The sequence below is a fragment of the Aquarana catesbeiana genome, linkage group LG08, assembly GCF_042186555.1.
Source record: "Aquarana catesbeiana isolate 2022-GZ linkage group LG08, ASM4218655v1, whole genome shotgun sequence".
Taxonomy (NCBI): domain Eukaryota; kingdom Metazoa; phylum Chordata; class Amphibia; order Anura; family Ranidae; genus Aquarana; species Aquarana catesbeiana.
In genome coordinates, this window is record NC_133331.1 from 139,119,549 (window position 1) to 139,138,247 (window position 18,699).

The window sequence follows — 18,699 nt, forward strand, 5'->3', positions numbered from 1 at the left end:
CTCTTCCTCGGAACCAGCGGTGCTCCGTAGTCGTTCAAGGGGCTACGCAAGTACGCAGGCCAAAAGATGCCATGCGGTGCTTGAGCTGGTGTGCTTGGGGGACAGGAGCCACACTGGGGCAGAGGTTCTGTCAGCTCTGCAGGGGCAGGTTCAGAGGTGGTTGACGCCACGCCAACTTAAGGCAGGAATGGTGGTTTGCGACAATGGCACCAACCTCCTCTCTGCCCTCCGACAAGGACAAATGACCCATGTGCCCTGTTTGGCTCACGTCCTTAACTTGGTGGTGCAGCGGTTCTTGGGCAGGTACCCGGGCTTACAGGATGTCCTGAGGCAGGCCAGGAAAGTCTGTGTGCATTTCCGCCGGTCATATAATGCCAGTGCTCGGCTGACGGACCTCCAAAAGGAGTTTAACCTGCCCAAGAACCGCCTAATCTGTGACATGCCCACCAGGTGGAACTCAACGTTGGCCATGCTGCAGCGGCTGCACACGCAGCAGAGGGCCATCAATGAGTACTTGTGCGACTATGGCACCAGGACAGGGTCAGGGGAGCTTGTTTTTTTTTCCCCACGCCAGTGGGCCATGATCAGGGATGCATGCACTGTCCTGTCACCATTTGAGGAGGCCACGAGGATGGTGAGCAGTGACAGTGCATGCATCAGTGACACTGTCCCCCATGTCCACCTGTTGGAGCACACGCTGCGTGGAATAATGGACAGGGCACTTGAGGCAGAACAGAGGCAGGAAGAGGAGGACTTCCTTAGCTCTCAAGGCCCCCTTTATCCAGACAGTGTTCCTGCGTGCCCGCCGATCACACAGGAAGAGGACAAGGAGGAGGAAGATTGTGTCAGTATGGAGGTGGAGCCTGGCACTCAGCATCAGCATCAGTCTTTAAGGGATCAGTCCCAAGACACACATGGACTTGTACGTGGCTGGGAGGAGGTGGCTGCGGACCATGTCGTCCTTAGTGACCCAGAGGACTCCGGACCGAATGCCTCAGCAAACCTACGCTGCATGGCCTCCCTGATCCTGCAAAGCCTGCGTAAGGATCCTCGTATTCGTGGTATCAAGGAAAAGGACCAATACTGGCTGGCAACCCTCCTTGATCCACGTTACAAGGGTAAGGTTGCGGACCTTATCTTGCCATCTCAGAGGGAGCAGAGGATGAAACATCTTCGGGAGGCCTTGCAGAAAGGTCTGTGCAACGCGTTCCCAGAGACTGGGAGGTTACAAACTCCTGTTTCTGGACAACGTGTTGCTGAGGCTTCGGTCAGTCAAAGAAGGAGCGGTGGAGAAGGTGGCCGTCTGACCGATGCGTTCAGACAATTTTTTGGTCCGCAGCCTCAAGGTATGATCGGTTCCAGCAACCATCGCCAGCGTCTGTTTTACATGGTGCAGGAATACCTAGGGGCAAGATCAGACTTGGACACCTTTCCCACCGAAAATCCTCTGGGTTACTGGGTCTTGAGGATGGATCACTGGCCAGAGCTTGCACAGTATGCAATTGAGCTACTGGCCTGTCCTGCATCCAGCGTTCTTTCGGAACGCACATTCAGTGCTGCTGGAGGCGTGGTAACCGATCACAGGGTGCGTCTGTCCACTGACTCGGTCGATCGACTGACCTTCATAAAAATGAATCAGTCTTGGATCACCACCAGCTACCAAGCACCTGATGCTGATGTAACCGAATAATTTTTTTTGAAATCTCAGATCCCTTCAAAGACTGCCTATGCTGATGCTGAGTGACTATCCCTGAGTAATTATCCTCTTCCTCCTCAATCATCACGCTGATAGCTTGTAAGAACATTTTTGGTTCTGGGCGCCACCACCAGTGCCTAAGGCCCAATTTTTCAGCCCCTGTTTAACAGGGGCGTGTAATTACAATTTTTGATGTAATACTTTGCAGCAGGGCTCGTTCCTGCATTCCAACTAGAGTGTCTGTGAGGGGTTGCAGTGTTGTGGCACCAGCACCAGTGCCTAAGGCCCATTTTTTCTGCCCCTGTTTAACAGGGGCGTGTAATTAAAATTTTTGATGCAATACTTTGCAGCAGGGCTCATTCCTGCGTTCCAACTAGAGTGTCTGTGAGGGGTTGCAGTGTTGTGGCACCAGCACCAGTGCCTAAGGCCCATTTTTTCTGCCCCTGTTTAACAGGGGCGTGTAATTACAATTTTTGATGCAATACTTTGCAGCAGGGCTCGTTCCTGCGTTCCAACTAGAGTGTCTGTGAGGGGTTGCAGTGTTGTGGCACCAGCACCAGTGCCTAAGGCCCATTTTTTCTGCCCCTGTTTAACAGGGGCGTGTAATTACAATTTTTGATGCAATACTTTGCAGCAGGGCTCGTTCCTGTGTTCCAACTAGAGTGTCTGTGAGGGGTTGCAGTGTTGTGGCACCAGCACCAGTGCCTAAGGCCCAATTTTTCAGCCCTTGTTTAACAGGGGCGTGTAATTACAATTTTTGATGCAATACTTTGCAGCAGGGCTCGTTCCTGCGTTCCAACTAGAGTGTCTGTGAGGGGGTGCAGTGTTGTGGCACCAGCACCAGTGCCTAAGGCCTAATTTTTCAGCTCCTGTTCAACAGGGGCATGTAATTACAATTCTTGATCTAATATTTCACAGCAGGGCCCTGTGAGGGCTTACAGTGTTGTGGCCACAGCAACACCTAAGGCCCAAATTTCTGCTGAGTATATAGGGCAGGACCCTACTTTCAAACAACTAACTTACAAACGACTCCTACTTGCAAACGGAAGGAGACAACAGGAAGTGAGATGAAATCTACCCCTAGGAAGGGAAATTCTCTCCTGTAAGAGTTAATATGGGAAAAACATTTCTCCTTTCCACTGATGCTTTCCAATCCATTGGGACAAAAAGTGAGGTGAAATCTTCTGAAGAGGAGGAAAGACAGCAAAACAAATGTCACAGGGGTGATAACCCTTCCCTATGTTTTCCAAAAAGCTTAAAAAAGATTTTTTGGCTGGAGCTAAACACGTTAAAAATTTACCCGTTCAAAATTACAAAGAGATTCTACTTAACAACAAACCTACAGTCCCTGTCTTGTTTGCACCGCCTGTATACTGCTGTTCAGAGTATATAGGGCCTGGTGGCCCCACACCTTTCCTTATTTTAATTTGGGTGTGGGGTTGCCCTTAATATCCATACAAGACCCAAAGGGCCTGGTAATGGACTGGGGGGTACCCATGCCGTTTGTCTCACTGATTTTCATCCATATTGCCAGGACCCGACATTACATTAAACCCGCAAGCAGTTTTAAATGAGATTTTTTCCTTTAAAAATGACATTTGGTGCAGGGACTGTTCTAAACACGGGAAACACGCGTCACTTTACAGGCATACTATAGACACCCCTCAGGTACGATATTTAAAGGAATATTTCACTTTTTTTTTTTTTACTTTAAGCATCATTAAAATCACTGCTCCCGAAAAAACGGCCGTTTTTAAAAGTTTTTTTTGCATTGATACATGTCCCCTGGGGTAGGACCCGGGTCCCCAAACCCTTTTTAGGACAATACCATGCAAATTAGTTTTTAAAATGAGCACTTTTGATTTCGAACGTTCGAGTCCCATAGACGTCAATGGGGTTCTAACGTTCGTGCGAACTTTCGGTCCGTTCGCAGGTTCTGGTGCGAACCGAACCGGGGGGTGTTCGGCTCATCCCTAATGAAAACCTCTTCATTTTCTGTAGGGTCCATTCAGACTTATGAAAAGGTGCATAGCACTGTGTGTTACTGTAACACACTTCGCTTTGTGCAGCCGTGTCAATGGGCTGCCATAACATGGTGCATGTTAATGCACAGCAACCGATCACAAATGTGTGAATGTAGCCTACAGAAGCCGGCAGATTAGAACATAAATGCAGAAATGCTAAATGCTTTTACTATGTGTGTAAAACTTTTTCTTTCAAGACTTAGCAAAAACATTTTTAAAGCATGTATGCAGAAAACTTTTTATTTTTTACATTTTTTCTTCAATACCTCCAGCTGTGGTTTCAGATTGGTATCCATAAATTATCAAAATAATGCACCATTTTTTTGTATAGTGATGCATGCCTGAATTGGTACAATGTATAAATTAGGTGTCAATTATGTAAAATAATCTACAAAAGCATAATAGATCATTATTCTTCATCTGCTTGCTGCCCTGTAAGTGTGAAAAAGGATGAACTGAAATCACTTTTATTACAACAGCCTGGGACAACCTTCTGTGGTAATGTATTGTTATGTCCCATAGACAATAGACAGCTTGAATGACACTATATAAAGACCTGTGCACTGCCGGATCTATTAGTGTCTAGTGGCGGAGCAGAGTGTAATCTATATCAGAGCTGACCTGTGTACAAGAGCCAATACATCAGACAGTATGAACCCTGCCAAGCTCAGGAGCCGGACAGAAAATCAGTTCAAGGAAGAGCAAGAAATGGATAATTTGGGAAAAAGAGCTTGGGATAATCCAGCATATGATGGTTCCCCCTCTCTGAAGATCAAAGCCATATACAATCCCAAAACTATTCTGGAAAATCCATATGACAGTATGGACCACCTGGGGGACCCTCCACCTTATCAGGAAGAAAGGAGAACTAAAAGGGGCAACTTATGTTCACAATTCTGTTGCAACATTGGCCGAGGAATTAGAGGTAAATTCACTGATCTTCAGCCCAGTTTATCTACCCTTATTCTCTGGACTATACTTGTGCAAGCTGGAGCACCACAATTATAGGAAACTGCAAGCTCCAGGAGGCTTTGTCTGCTGCTAGTAATGCTGAGACATGTAGTGCATCAACATTTAGAGAGCATTTTTGGTTCAGGTAGATGTTTTATATGGATGTTTATATAATGGCAAAAGAGAAGCATTACTACTTTGCAAATTGCGTCAATCTGATTTTCAATTTTCACTATTTCAATTACCACCAAAATGAATGCATTTGAAATGTGTAAATTTTTGTCAATTGAAATCTGTATGGGAAAGGATAGAAGCTGCCGCCGCAGGATTTCTCTTCTGGAAATACCTGTTCTCTGGCTCTTGTTCTAATGCAGTGCTTTACTTCTTTGAATGACTAGAGTTGATTTAATAAAGGCAAATATGCTCTTCACTTTGCAAGGGAAGTTACACTTGGCATGTGAATTTCCCCAGGAATTTAGTGATTGTGGTTAGACTTTACTTTTGCAAAGAATAGCAATCACGTGCAAGGAAAATTTAAAAAAATGGATTTTTGAAATTCAACAGTGCTTCACCTCATTCGCTAGGCTCTGGGTAAAATTTCAATGCAAAGTGCAACTTCCCTTGCAAAGTGAACAGTCTGTTTGTCATTAGTAAATGAACTCCACTGACTTAGAGATGGAAATCATGACCTTTGGCCTTCCAGATCTGAATGTTTCTTCCAGGTCAGTGCCCCAGAGGGTATTGATGCCAAACACAGCCAGGTAGCTAGCATTATCAGAAGGTCAACAATGGCAAACAACGTGACAAATGTTGATAAAACTATACAGATTTTTTTTACGGTAGGTTTACATAGGTCTCTGTCTGTATATCCGATCTATCCCTCCCTTCTATTTCCTTAAGATCTAAGCCTATTATGCATAAAATGAAATAGCTAAAATGATGCCTGCAGCTTTAGGTGTCTATTCCCAGATACAGCCATAACTGAGACATTTTTGCTTGATACACTTTATTAATAATGAGTGTGTTCAGGTACTTAGAGACTCACTTGGGACAGAGGAAAAAATTTCGTCTTCATGCCCAGTGGACCAGACCAGGCCAACTAGACACATTTATATGATTAATCATAGCTCTCCTTAGTGTTCCACAAAATGACATATTTGGGTTTTTTAGGCTTGTTCTTTCCATAAGTAATTTGTATTAGTCATCAGTTACAGTACTGCTATGAGTATATATGTTTTTGGTTGTTTTTATGCATTTTCAGTATATATGTTCTATACAGGTACTGTAGAGATATTTAGTCTTAAAATACAGTTGTAGCTTGACAAGGGGTAAACATGATTGAATCCTTCTCTTTCTCTTCTTTCTCTGTTCTCTCATTAATTTTCTCTAATTGGCCTTATTCTGGGCCCACTGATTACACCACTGGCATAGCCTACTCTCCATCAGCTTGTAGGTCAGTGTCACCCTGATTCGATTTCCAGGCTGTGGGCACTCAATCTGTACAGGTTTAGATTCTGTGTGTCTTCAGGTATGGGGCCAGTTTGTAGTCTCTCTGTGTGACCAAGTACTTAGTTTCCTGGTATTAGTTATTTCATGTTTCCTTTCTAACATTTTCTCTGCAATTGTTCATTATGTCCTTTATTACGATTTTGTCGGGCCACATCTTTGAGTTTTTTTAGATGGACATTGTGCTGATGAGTTCTGGCAGTGTGCATGGTTTGCCTTGGTACTTGCTGGTCAATTAAGCCTTATTCTGGTATGGGCTACTGTTTGGTAAGTGGTCCCAGTATGATAGTGACCACTTCTGTATTGAAAACAATAGAGGTATTCTGACAGGCTCAGACCAGAAAGTATTGTTGGAGCTACTACAATGGACTTGCTGCTTGCTGAATTCTAAATTAGATGGAATAACTCTGTTGGGTTTGAGTCCCAATTGAGAAGGCCTAGGTAGTTGGCAGGGACCTATGCTGCACTGCCTTAATGCTAATCTCGTTTTAGATTGTGATCAAATCAAAATCTTAGATGCAAGTCTAAGAACTCCTCAACAATACTTTTGGAACTAGTTAAGAATAAACTTTCATGGATTATTGTAAATTAGATACTGTCTAGCGTACTCATGGACTAACAAAAACTGTTGGAGAAAGTTTGAACATTGTGGATTCAATATCTTAGATTCAAAATGCATTCTGGTTGCAGGGAGTAGGTGGTGGCAGAATTAGGTTGGTTGGAAATGAATGTCCAGAACCATCTTCTTTCATCACCTTCACTCTTCTTATGCCCCGTACACACGAGCGGAATTTCCGTCGGAAAAATCTTGGATGGTTTTTTCGACGGCATTCCTTTCAAGCTTCGCTTGCATACACACGGTCACACAAATGTTCTCTGAACTTTCGACCGTCAAGAACGTGGTGACATACAACACTACGACGAGCCGAGAAAATGAAGTTCAATGCTTCCGAGCATGCGTCGATTTGTTTCCGAGCATGCATAACTTTTTGCGCATCCAAATTGCATACAGACAATCGCATTTTCGGATAGGAACTTTTCCCGACTGAAAAATAGAGAACATGCCCACAATCTTTTGCTGGCTGGAATTCCTCCAGCAAAAATCCAATGGAGCATACACACGGTCGCATTTTCCGACCAAAAGCTCTCATCAGAGTTTTGCTGGCGGCATTTCCGATCATGTGTACGCAGCATTATACACATCCTTGTTCCCAGGGTGCTTCCAAAAAGGCCTAGTGTGTGCCAAAAAAAATTCCCACATTGTTGATCCTGTCTCCACTGTAGCCTTGTTTTCCTGTTCTTATCTGGCAGGAAAAAAAGATGGTCTTCTGCTGCAGCAAGCAAGGTTTTAGATGTGGAAAGTACAGTATATCCTGTGCACAGCATTGTTCTAAAAAGAGGTTCTTTGAACCCCTTAACAAGATGTATTTGACAACAGAATTGATACTCACTGGATGTTTTTTTACCACATCCTCTGGAAATTGTAGAAACTGTTGTATTGGAAATTATCAAGAGGTCAGCAGTTTTGAAATGCTAAAACTACCACATCTAGCTAGCTGCAGTAATTGCAGAGGTAGGTTCTTCTGTATAGTACTGTGCTTGGATGCAGTCCACTGAATTATTTACAACTGAAACCTTCACTAACTCTACCCACGCTTGAAATATGAATAGACCAAGGGCAGACAGGGCCAAAGGAATACACCATGTATAATAAACAGACCACGGTTTTCATGGAAAATTTGAGAATTTTCACTTAACAACCCTGCCTTCCTGGATTTGTTTAGCTGCTGCCTAGGTCACCATTGTGGTTGGTTATCTATTAGCTGATTTGACATCAATAGTTTTTTGCTAATCTATGCTAGAAAATAATGGCTACATTTTAATTATTTGCTATAGGAAACCCCTCTTATTGGGTATAGTCACCCATGATAGACAAGGGTCTCTGTATTTTAAAGCATTTTATAATAGATAAATTGCATTGTATAACTAAACCCATATCTCCTCTAAATTGCTGTTGCTAAACAATAGATACAAAATGTTGATGAGGAGCTGGTTTATTGTTTGCACAGAGCAGCAGTAAAGGTCTGTCCTAGAGGTGATACAGGTTTCTGGTCTTTGTGCTTAGAAGATATGAGCTTTTGTAAAGCAGAATAAGGGCACCAACAATACAACAGAGGCTATTTCATTATAATATATGGTACGGCAGATTACTATTATTGTAATAATTTCATGATGGACATTAATAATTCTAGATGTGACTATTATAAGGGAAGAAACTTAAATTAAGTATTGATGTTGAATACAATTAGGTCCGAAAAATGTGGACAGTGACATCGTTTTTAAGTAGATCCACAGTGGATTTGAAATAAAGCATTTAATATGTGATGTGTAGACTTTCAGCTTTAATTTAGGGGGTTTAATAAAAAAAATATTGCTTGAGTTTTAGGAATTAAAGATATTTTTATAAATATTTCCTCCATTTTCAAGGGTTCAAAAAGTAATAGGAAAAATTATTGTAATCACAAATATAATAATAATTTTCTTTATGTTGTGGAATATCCTTTGCAGTCAATGACTGCCTGAAGGCTGAAAGCCATTGACACCACCAAATGCTGAGTTTTCTCCATTGTGATGTTTTGCCAAGTCTTCAGTACAGCTTTTTTCAGTTGCTGCCTGTTGGTTGGTCTTTCTGTCTTCAGTTTTGTCTTTAGCAAATGAGATGCATGTTCAGCTGAGTTATTGTAGTTTGGGGAATATTCCACTTCTTTGCCTTTAAAAGCTCTTCAGTTGTTTCTGTGGTATGTTTTGGAGCATTTGGCTGAATCTGAGCAGATAATATATCCCAATACACTTCAGAATTTATCCTGCTGCTTCTGTCACTAGTCATATCATCAATAAACACTGGTGACCCAGCATGACCCAATCTATGTTTCACAGATGATGTGGTATGGTTGGATCATGAGCTGTTTCTTCCTTTCGCCACAATCTTCTCTTTCCATCATTTTGCTGCATGGTGCTCTTCATTTCATCAGTCCAAAAATTATTTTCCAAAATTGGACAGGCTTTTTTTAGCTATATCTGGCCAAGTCTTCTTCTTGTGCTTCTTTTCATGGGGCTATCCAATGGTTTGCACCTTGTAATTAACCCTCTGAAGTTAGTTTAATGAAGTTTTTTCTTGTTCATATACTTTGACAGTGATATTGCTACTTTATGGAGAGTGTCCTTGACTGGGCTAGATGCTGCAAAATATTTTTTCTTCAACGTGGAAAGAAAATTATCCCTCACAGTTGTTTTTCGTGGTCACCCAGGCCTTTTGGAATTTCTATTCTCAACAGCACATTCCTTCTTTTTTAAAATATGACAGATTGTTGATTTAACCACTTCTGTTGTTTCTGCTATCTCTCTGTCTTATTCTTCTCTATCTCTGCCAAATACAATCTCCACACGTGATACTAACACTAATATGAATTGATGATATAAATTCTTAATAAAATAAACAGAGAAATGCCAATACCAGACCCATAGGGCAACTTGACACTCAGTTGTTCAACTACTTTTGATCCCTTAAAAAGGAAGACACTGCATTATTCACCCTATTGGCATGTAAATACCATCAAATTAAAGAAAATCTTTGTCCACAGAATACACTTTCATTTTATAACATCAGCATTGCAACAGCAATACACACATTAAATATATTTAGCAAAAATGATCAACCAGAGACACTCACATGAGTACAGACATCTAGGCTGCACACCCCACAAGATGCATGAAAGGTACTACGAACAACCCCCTAACGGGGCTTTAGAGCAGCCAATAAAAATACCATGTAGATAGTCAACAAAGTTAATTTTATTGATATTGATACATTGTTCCTTATCACGGGCATTGTCCGCTGTGACTTTTACATTGTACTCCAGTTCATGTCCTGACTCTAAGGTTAGAACCCACCTGTTTTATACCATTCTTTGTATCAATAAAATTAACTTTTTTGACTATCTACATCAGGGGTCTTCAAACTGCGGCCCTCCAGGTGTTCAGGAACTATAATTCCCATCATGCCTAGTCATGTCTGTGAATTTCAGAGTTTTACAATGCCTCATGGGATGTGTAGTTCTGCAACAGCTGGAGGGCCGTAGTTTGAGGATCCCTGATCTACATGGTATTTTTATTGGCTGCTCTAAAGCCCCGTTAGGGGGTTCTTCGTAGTACCTTTAATTATATTTAGCAATCCAATATAAGCTTACTTGAAAAATCAAATTTTATGTTGTAAAAGCTGCCTGTTTGCTGGTCATCTCTTTCCACAACTTCCTGGATTCCCTGCATGCTGTGAAGCTTCTACTCTGCTGTTTACTTAAAATTTCTAATAACTACATATCCCGTGGTACCTTGGGAAGGCAGGCTCTGTGAATTCTGTTGCACAGCAGTGCCTACTCACAGAACATAGTGAATATGTGTCACAGAATGCAAAGAAATAAATGTGTGGGGATCTTCACAAGGTAAGTTTACAAAGTTCAAGATTGTTTAGAATAATAGGAGTGGGCTAGAAATAATTGAAACCCAATGTGGAAATTAATTTACCATTTTACATTTTGATCAATGATACATGTTAATGCTTGAAGTCTTTACTTTGCAGAGGGTTTATTCCTTTGCTCTGTGTGGACAGGGTGAGAATGCTTGTTTAGGGAAATGAACAGTATTCCTTGTGTAGCACTACCCCTGCAGGAGCTGCTGGTAACTGGTTCCCCTACTACTGCACAGCCAGGCAACAAGCATTCTCCTCTTGCATCCAGACACAAGAAGTCAAGCCCTTGGCTTTGTTTTTATGTTTTATTAGGGGTAAATGATGGAGACAATACTCACCACCAAAGGTGGACACAGACTTTAAATTTGTAGCAAATTAAAGTCCATGTCCACCTTTGGTCCTTTTTTCTATATATTTTATTAGGGGTATCAACTTGGATGGGTGAAAGGATTTATGGGATGCCCAACTTGAATCAAGAACAACAACAGGGGACAACCTCCTACCTTGATACAAAAAGATCCTGAATTGTTTTCTTTCCTTTCTGTACACAGTCCTTAGTGGATTTAGAAGCAAACATCCATTACAGACTAGGAGCTCTCAGCCCCTCTTGGAAATAGCACAAAAACTTGAGGCAAACTGCATGCAGGAGTGTATCGTCTCCTAGTTACATAGTCAGGTTGAAAAAAGACACAAGTCCATTCAGCTCAACCAAGGGGGGAAAAAAACATACAATACATTCACAATCCTTTACCCACAGCTGATCCAGAGGAATGCAAAAAAAAACCCAGCAAAGCATGACCTAATTTGCGCCAGCAGGGGAAGAAATTCCTTCCTGATCCTCCGAGAGGCAATCGGATACTTCCTGGGTCAACTTAACAGTGCCTTGAAAAAGTATTCACACCCCTTGAAATTTTCCACATTTTGTCATGTTGCAACCAAAAAGGTAAATGTATTTTATTTGGATTTTATGTGATAGACCAACACAAAGTGCCACATGAAGTGAAGTGGAAGGAAAAGGATAAATGGGTTTCAATTCTTTTTACAAATGAATATCTGAAAAGTGTGGCGTGCGTTTGTATTCAGCCCCCTTTACTCTGATACCCCTAACTAAAATCTAGTGTAAACAATTGCCTTCAGAAGTCACCTAATTAGTAAATGAAGTTCACCTGTGTGTAATTTTGGTTATGTCTCTACCAGCTTTGCACATCTAAAGAGTGACATTTGTGCCCATTCTTCTTTGCAAAATAGCTCAAGCTCTGTCAGATTGGATGGAGAGCGTCTGTGGACAGCAATTTTCAAGTCTTGCCACAGATTCTCAATTAGATTTAGGTCCAGACTTTGACTGGGCCATTCTAACACATGAATATGCTTTGATCTAAACCATTCCATTGTAGCTGTATGTTTAGAGTCGTTGTCCTGCTGGAAGGTGAACCTCCACCCCAGTCTCAAGTCTTTTGCAGACTTCTAACAGGTTTTTTCCTAAAGGCCGTACACACGATCTGACTTTTTGACAACAAACATGCAAATTAGCTGTTTTGGAGCAACATCCGACCGTGTGTACGCTCCATCGGACAAACTTTTTCTGTTTCCATCAGACTTTTGTTGGCTGTGCGAACACACAAACTTTCCGGCAACAAAAGTCTGATGGAGCAAAGTCCGTTTGTACACAAAAGCATTGAACTTTTGTACAAACTACAGTACGCAGCCGCGAGAGTGTTTGCACTGGTTCTCGGCGACAGGGTACTGTACATCTCGCGCTGGCTGCAATAGGAAAAACACATTTTCCTACTGCGGCAGGCGCGAGGGGGAATTCCCCTCTGGGGGAATACCAGGCCCTTCAGTCTGGTATGGGTTTTAAGGGGAACCCCCTAAAAACTTTGGGGGTCTCTCCGGCGTCTTCTCCCGGTGTCCGGATCTTCTGCCGGCTCCTCCGCGTCGTGTCAACATCGGAAGAAGAGAAGAGGGAAGAAGGAGATCCAGAAGTCCGGGCCACCGTTAGCAAAAGAGCGGCAGAAGATAGCGGAGGAGCCGGCAGAAGATCCGGACACCGGGAGAAGACGCCGGAGAGAGCCCCAAAGTCGGAAGAAGACCCCTGAAGTCGGAAGAAGACCCCCGAAGTTGGAAGAAGACCCTCGAAGTCGGAAGAAGACCCCGGAGCTGCCTAATATATTACTTTAAAAACCTGTGTACTGTGTTTTTTTATTGACACTTTTTTCCCTGGGTGAATGGGTAGGAGTACGATGTACCCCATACTCATTCACATAGGGTGGGGGCCGGTATCTGGGGGCCCCCTTATTAAAGCGGGCTCCCGGATTCCGATAAGCCCCTCACCCGCAGACCCCAAAAACCAACGGCCAGGGTTGTCGGGAAGAGGCCCTTGTCCTCATCAACATGGGGACAAGGTGCTTTGGGGGAGGGGGGCCGCAGGGCGCCCCCCTCTCCCTAAGCACCCACCCCCATGTTGAGGGCATGCAGCCTGGTACGGCTTGCCTTGCCATTTGCTCTTCCCCACCCCCTTTCCTGACCGGCCGGGCTGCGCGCTTGGATAAGGGTCTGGTATGGATTATGGGGGGGACCCCCACACTGTTTTTTTAGTGTAGGGGGTTCCCCTTAAAATCCATACCAGATCTAAGGGCCTGGTATGCCCCTGGAGGGCATAAAATTTGGCGTGGAGTTCCCCTTCAAGATTCATACCAAACACAGTGCTTGGCATTGGCGGGGATCCAAGTCGGATCCCCGCACCAGTGTGAACCTGGCTCGCAAGGTGTCAATCTCATCGATAAAAGTGGCGAGATTGACACAATATCAGACAACAATACAGAAGTTGACCAAAGGGTGGTGGTAAAGAGCTGAAAAACCACGTGATTTGGTGAAAGTTGGCTGGAAAAGTCCTGCTGTCTGTATGCAATACAAACTTATGGCCAATGCCCTTTGTACAAAAATCCAAGGGAAAGTTTGTACAAAGCCCTATCGTGTGTATGGGGCTTTAGATTGCCCTGTATTTGGCTTCATCCATCTTCCCATCAACTCTGACTAGCTCCCATGTTCCTTGCTGAAGAAAAGCATCCCAAAAACATGATGCTGCTGACCTTGTTTTCACGGTGAGGGTGATGTGTTCAAGGTGATGTGCAGTGTTATGCCCTGTACACACGGTCGGACATTAATCAGACATTCCGACAAGAAAATCCTAGGATTTTTTCCGACGGATATTGGCTCAAACTTGTCTTGCATACACACGGTCACAAAAAGTTGTCGGAAAATCCGATCGTTCTGAACGCGGTGACGTAAAACACGTACGTCGGGACTATAAACGGGGCAGTAGCCAATAGCTTTCATCTCTTAATTTATTCTAAGCATGCGTGGCACTTTGTGTGTCGGATTTGTGTACACACGATCGGAATTTCCGACAACGGATTTTGTTGTCGGAAAATTTTATAGCAAGCTCTCAAACTTTGTGTGTCGGAAATTCCTATGGAAAATGTGTGATGGAGCCTACACACGGTCGGAATTTCCGACAACAAGGTCCTATCACACATTTTCCATCGGAAAATCCTATTGTGTGTACAGGGCATTAGTTTTCCGCCACACATAGCGTTTTGCTTTTAGGCCAAAAAGTTACATTTTGGTCTCATCTGACCAGAGTACCTTCTTCCACATGTTTGCTGTGTCCCCCACATGGCTTCTCGCAAACTGCAAACGGGAGTTCTTATGGTTTTCTTTCAGCAATGACACTCTTCCATAAAGGCCAGATTTGTGGCGTGCACAACTAATAGGTGTGCTGTGGACACATTCTCCCACCTGAGCTGTGGATCTCTGCTGCCCCTTCAGAGTTACCATGGGCCTCTTGGCTGCTTCTCTGATTAATGCTCTCCTTGCCAGGCTTGCCACTTTAGGTGGACAGCCATGTCTTGGTAGGTTTGCAGTTGTGCCATACTTTCCATTGTAGGATGATAGATTGCACAGTGCTCCATGAAATGTTCAAAGCTTGGGATATTATTTTATAACCTAACCCTGCTTTAAACTTCTCCGCAACTTTATCCTTGGCCTCTCTGGTGTGTTCCTTGGCCTTCATGATGCTGTTTGTTTACTAAGGTTCTCTAACAAAACCTCTGAGGGCTTCACGGAACAGCTGTATTTATACTGAGATTAAATTACACACAGGTGAACTCCATTTACTAATTAGGTGACTTCTGGGCAATTGTTTCCACTAGATTTTAGTTAAGGGTATCAGAGTAAAGGGGGCTGAATACAAATGAACACTATACTTTGTGTTGGTCTATCACATAAAATCCTAATCTACTGAGCTAGCCAGAACCAGCTCTTGAGGGAGTCTAGTCCACATTTTCACAGCTCTTACTATGAAAAAACTTTCCATATTTGGAGATTAAATCTCTTTTTTCTCCAGGTGTAAAGAGTGCCCCCTGTCCTCTGTGATGACCTTACAGTGAATAACTCAATACCAAGTTCACTATATGGATCACTTATGCATTTATACATGTTGATCATATCCCCTCTTAATCTCCTTTTCTCAAAAGAGAATAAATTCTGTTCCTCTAATCTTTCCTCATAGCTGAGCTTCTCCGTGTCTCTTATCAGTTTGTTTGCCCTTCTCTGCACTTTCTCCAGTTCCCCAATATCCTTTTTGTAAATTGGTGCTCAAAACTGAACTGCATATTCCAGATGAGGACTTATTAATGATTTGTACAGGGGCAAAATTATATCTTTCTCTCTGGAGTCTTTTCTATCGTACCTTTTTACCTTCTATCGTACCTGTACTTCCGATCCATCTGGTCCGCGTGGCGCAGGACGTAATTTCCTTTTGTGTGGCGAGCCCCCCCCTCCGCTGTCTTCTGGGACCTGTGTGTGTCGCAGAGGACAGCTGGCCATTCACAAAGCGCCACGCGACTTGTGCATGCGCAGTAGGAAACAGGCAGTGAAGCCACAAGGCTCCACTGCTGATTTCCCTTAGTTAGATATTGGCGGCGCCTGCACCCGATCCAATGGACGGATTGGCCTGGGGGGGGGGGGGTGACATTGCGGGCTCCCTGGACAGGTAAGTGTCCTTATTAAAAGTCAGCAGCTACCATGTTTGTAGCTGCTGACTAAAAAAAATTGCAGGTGGAACACCACTTTAATACAAGAAAGGATTTTGCTTGCTTTGGAAACCACAACTTGCCATTGCATGCTATTATTAAGCTTATGATCTACCAAAACACCCAGATCCTTCTCCACCATTGATTTTCCCAGTTATACTCCCCCTAGTATGTATGATGCATGCATATTGTTAGCCCCAACAAAGTGCAACTTTACATTTATCAACATTAACCCTCATTTGCCACATAGTTGCACAATTAAACAATGCATTGAGGTCGGCTTGTAAGGTGGAGACATCCTATAAGGACATTATTTCACTGTATAGCTTGGTGTCATCTACAAACACTGAAATGGTACTTTTAATCCCAGACCCTATATCATTTATAAATGTATTAAAAAGTAGGGGTCCCAACACTGAACCTTGCGGTATACCACAGATAACCTTAGACCATTCAGAGTAAGAATCATTAACCACTACTCTCTAAATTCAGCCTTTTAGCCAGTTTTCTATCCATTTAGAAACGGAGTTTTCCAAGTCAGTGGTGGCCCGTTCATGCATTCGGCCCCGTAATTTACATGCGGGGTGCCAGATGCATGGATTCCATCGTTTTTTGTTTTTCTTAAGCACGTGATTAGAGCCAGAGGTTTTAAAAGGCTTCAAAAAAGGGTGGACACGGAGCGCAGTGCCCTGAGTCCACACAGTTGTGTGACAACAGCAAATTAATATTTGCTATTGTCTTCCTGGTTTTCCTCCTGGCCAATCAGGAAGCCGGTCCTGACACCCAATTGGCCAGGGAGTCTTGGGAGTCCTGGCCAATCGGACCCACTTCCTGTTTGGCCTGGAGCACAAACAACGGCCCTCCACTTCCCTGGAGCCTGCAACCTGCAAGCTGGAGCATTGGCCTCCTAAGGAAAGGCCACTGATTGCCACTATCTGTCTCCCGTGGGGGGGCACCGATCGCCACAGTCCGTCTCCCGTGGGGGGACAGGTTTTTTAAAGACTTTGATCCCTTTTTAAATATAGGCACCACATTGGCCTTGTGCCAATCCAGTGGTACTATGCCAGTCATTACAGAGTCCCTAAAAATTAGAAACAATGGCTTTGAAAAGACAGAGCTCAATTCTTTTAGGATCTGTGGGTGGATGCCATCTAGTCCAGGTGCTTTATCCACCTTTATTCTGTCTAAATCTTTCTGGACCATATCACTTTTGAGCCATTGTAGATCATTTGGGGCTGTGTCAATACCATCCCTATTATGAACATGCGCTCCCCCATGCTCCTTTGTATACACAGAGCTAAAGAAGGTATTTAATAAATTTGTCTTCTCTTTGACCCCAGTCACCCACTCTAGATTATTTTATAAAGGGCCTACATGCTTAGACCTGACCTTTTTGGTATTAATATATTTCAAGAATTTTTGGGGGTTTGTCCTACTATCTTTCGCAATCTGTCATTCGTTCTGAATTTTTGCATCCTTGAATTCCATTTTACATATCCTGTTATATTCTTTCTAACATTTAAACAATGATTTGTTCCTTTATTTTTTTTATTTTTTCAAAGCTCTATTCTTATTATTTATAGTTTTTTAACTTTGGCTGTGAGCCACATAGGTTTTATTTTTAGCCTTTTAAACTTATTGCCCATGGGAATATACTTTGCAGTGAATTCACATAAGTCTTTTTGAAGAATTCCCATTTCTGTTCTGTGTTCAGCGATGCCAATATTCCCTCCCAGTCTCAGTCTTGGAGAGCAGCTCTCATCCTTGGAAAATTTGTTCTCTTCTGCCCCATACACACGATCGGAAATTCCGCCAGCAAAAGTCCAATGAGAGCTTTTGGTCAGAAAATGCGTATGTGTATGCTCCATCGGACTTTTGCTGGTGGAATTTTGGCCAGCAAATGATTGAGAGCATGTTCTCAATTTTTCGGTAGGGAAAAGTTCTGATCGGAAATTCTGATCGTCTGTCCAAATTCCGATGCGCAAAATTCCTGCGCATGCTCGGAAGCTTTGAACTTCATTTTCTCAGCTCGTCGTAGTGTTGTACGTCACCGCGTTCTTGATATTCGAAAGTTCCGAGAACTTTTGTGTGACCGTGTGTATGCAAGCCAAGCCTGAGCAGAATTCCGTCGGAAAAACCATCCAAGTTTTTTCCGATGGAAAATCCGCTCGTGATGGTAAAGTCTCTTTTTTTTTCTATAAAAATAACAAACATGTTATACTTACCTCCTTTGTTGCAATGGATTTGCACAGAGTAGCCCAGATTCTCTTCTTCTCGGGTCCCTCTTCTGTGCTCCTGGCTCCTCTCTCCTGTTGAGTGCCCCCACAGCAAGCAGCTTGCTATGGGGGCACCCAAGCCGAGCTACAGCTCCGTGTGTCCATTCAGACACAGAGCTGTGTTTCGGCCCTGCCCCTTCTCTTGCCTGATTGGCTAACTGACTTTGACTGACAGCAGCGGGAGCCAATGGCGCCGCTGCTGTGTTTCAGCCAATCAGGAGGGAGAGTCCCGGATGGGTGAGAGACTAGTGGACATCGCTCGATAAAGATGGGGCTCCCGTAAGTGTTAGGGGGGCCAAGGGGGGCTACTGCACACTTATTGCATTAAGATTAAAAACCTTCTGACTTTACAACCCCTTTATGTGTTTTTATATGTCCAGTATGAGCTTGTTGCTTACCGCATCCTGCATTCCTAGTTGTGGCCTCTATGAACTGTAGCATAAAATTGTCTTGTAATAGGTTTATACATTTTTGCCCTTTAACTGTTCCTGCAGTGCCATTACTCCAGTCAATTTCCGGGTAGTTAAAATACCCCATTATTATCACTGTCCCAGCCCTTGCAGCCCTTTCTATCTGTGTAAGCAGCTGAGTCTCCACCTCCTCATTTACACTGGGAGGTCTATAACAA

At 43.3% G+C, this 18,699-nt stretch overlaps 1 protein-coding gene across 1 annotated transcript in view; it reads left to right on the forward strand.

The window, feature by feature from the left end:
- The first annotated feature begins 4,300 nt into the window (after window positions 1-4,300).
- PKD2L1 (polycystin 2 like 1, transient receptor potential cation channel) overlaps window positions 4,301-18,699 on the forward strand; it is a 156,379-nt gene continuing 141,980 nt past the window's right edge. Inside the window, exon 1 of the mRNA XM_073596448.1 lies at window positions 4,301-4,645. Coding sequence (XP_073452549.1) covers window positions 4,372-4,645 — 274 coding nt within the window. The 5' untranslated portion in view covers window positions 4,301-4,371. The remainder of the gene's footprint in view (window positions 4,646-18,699) is intronic.